Below are 1,652 nucleotides of genomic sequence, written 5' to 3' on the forward strand. Positions count from 1 at the left end.
ATTTCTGAGTGTTTATGTGCTGCAGAACAGGAACCTGCTGTAAAACAGCAATTATGCTGAGTCAGGCTTGATTTTTAATAATCTTTTCCTGTTAAATAAATAAGTCAAATCAAATCAAATCAATTGCTTGAAAAACGTGCTGAAGTGGGAGTGTCTGAAATGGTAGGAGGTTCCTAAAGGAACAGAGGACAATTTCAAGGTGTTTCGATAGGCAGTGATGCAAAGTCAATTTTATTTTTGATATATACAGCGTTTTTGCAACAACTGAAGGCAACATGATTGTGGTATAGAACTGAACTATGTGCCTGCAAAATAAATAAAAACCTCCCCTTTAAACTTCATTGGACTTTCTAAAGCGGTTAAAGATAAATTGTACCCTTCGGTATCGTTCAGACACTCCTTTCCTGCTCAGCTCGTCCATCAACGACGGGAGGATGCTGCTGCTGTGGCGTTCGTATCTCAAAGCGTAGAGCATGACGAGACGGACGGCGTCCAGCTCCGTAACGCGAGGGTTCTGCAGCAGCCGTCGGACATTCTGAGAAAACACCACACCGGTTTCTTGTAGCTCCTGACAGGTTTACGTATTTTTTTTAAAGCTTCTTTTCTGTTCACTGCTGCTCTTTAAAGCAAAACACGTATTTAAGAAGTAAAATCAGCCTTGGCGATATGAAAGAGCCAACCTGCTGAGCGTTGGAGTGGTCGTTCTGACAGGCCAGGTCCTGCTCCACCTCCGACACCTCCATGAGCTGCCGCTCCGACACCAGCCGGGACAGCTCCCCCACCACCGTCACGTGTTTGGACACGGTGCCCGACATCTTCTTAAACTGAGGGTAGTTGTCTACAAACGCCTGCAGGGACGACAGCGGGCAGTCAAACACCGTAAACGTTGTTTAGGACTGAAGATGATGTCACCGCTCCCAGATTGACCCCAAACCTTCATGTCAGCGATGGACTCCAGCTTCTGTTGCCCTTTCGGCTTCTTTTTCTGAAAATCCTCCATCAGGTTCTTTATGTTGGTGCCGATCTCCCCGAAATTCAGATACAAGTTCTAATATTGAGAAAGGAAAACAAAAGGCGAGTTATTTTATTAAACATGTCCGAGTAGGTTTCYTGTTTGAACAATAAGCAAAATAACAGGGTTCATGTGTGTTTCAGTAAGTTAAATTTAAAGGGATCCCCGATTAGTTGTAACATTAGACTTTATTTCATATACATATATTTTAACTGTAAAATAAAGACTGTAAAAATTCTGTGGGCTGTTTAGTTTTATCATTTTTAAACCAAAAATTTAAGAATATATTTTAACACGGACGGGATCATTTTATTTGCACGCAAAGCATTCTGGGTAAACGATGACATGGATAGGTCCTCGGCGCGAGGCTGCTAGTGAGCTATATCCACCCTGAAGGTTAATCTTGGACAATATCTGATGATCGACTCTTAAATGAAACCAGAGAGCGTTGACAGAGAGGAGAAGGTAGAAATGATTCAGACTGTAACTGAAAATATGGATGGAGGACAACAGTTTAGATTGTTAGCTTTAGCGTTAGCGCCAACACTATGGCTGTGTCCAAAACGGCAGGCCGGGTCCTCCGAAGACCGAATTTGTCGGCCTCATACGTCACAGCACCGCGACGAAGGATGTCCAAAAC

At 43.3% G+C, this 1,652-nt stretch overlaps 1 protein-coding gene across 1 annotated transcript in view; it reads right to left on the minus strand.

Moving 5' to 3' along the window:
- Nucleotides 1-376: 376 nt before the first annotated feature.
- vps45 (vacuolar protein sorting 45 homolog) overlaps nt 377-1,652 on the minus strand; it is a gene marked incomplete at both ends in the record, with an annotated part of 2,830 nt that continues 1,554 nt past the window's right edge. Inside the window, 3 exon segments of the mRNA XM_014025187.1 lie at nt 377-535; nt 681-848; nt 935-1,048. Coding sequence (XP_013880641.1) covers nt 377-535; nt 681-848; nt 935-1,048 — 441 coding nt within the window.

This window comes from Austrofundulus limnaeus, unplaced genomic scaffold (assembly GCF_001266775.1).
Source record: "Austrofundulus limnaeus strain Quisiro unplaced genomic scaffold, Austrofundulus_limnaeus-1.0 Scaffold460, whole genome shotgun sequence".
Taxonomy (NCBI): Eukaryota; Metazoa; Chordata; class Actinopteri; order Cyprinodontiformes; family Rivulidae; genus Austrofundulus; species Austrofundulus limnaeus.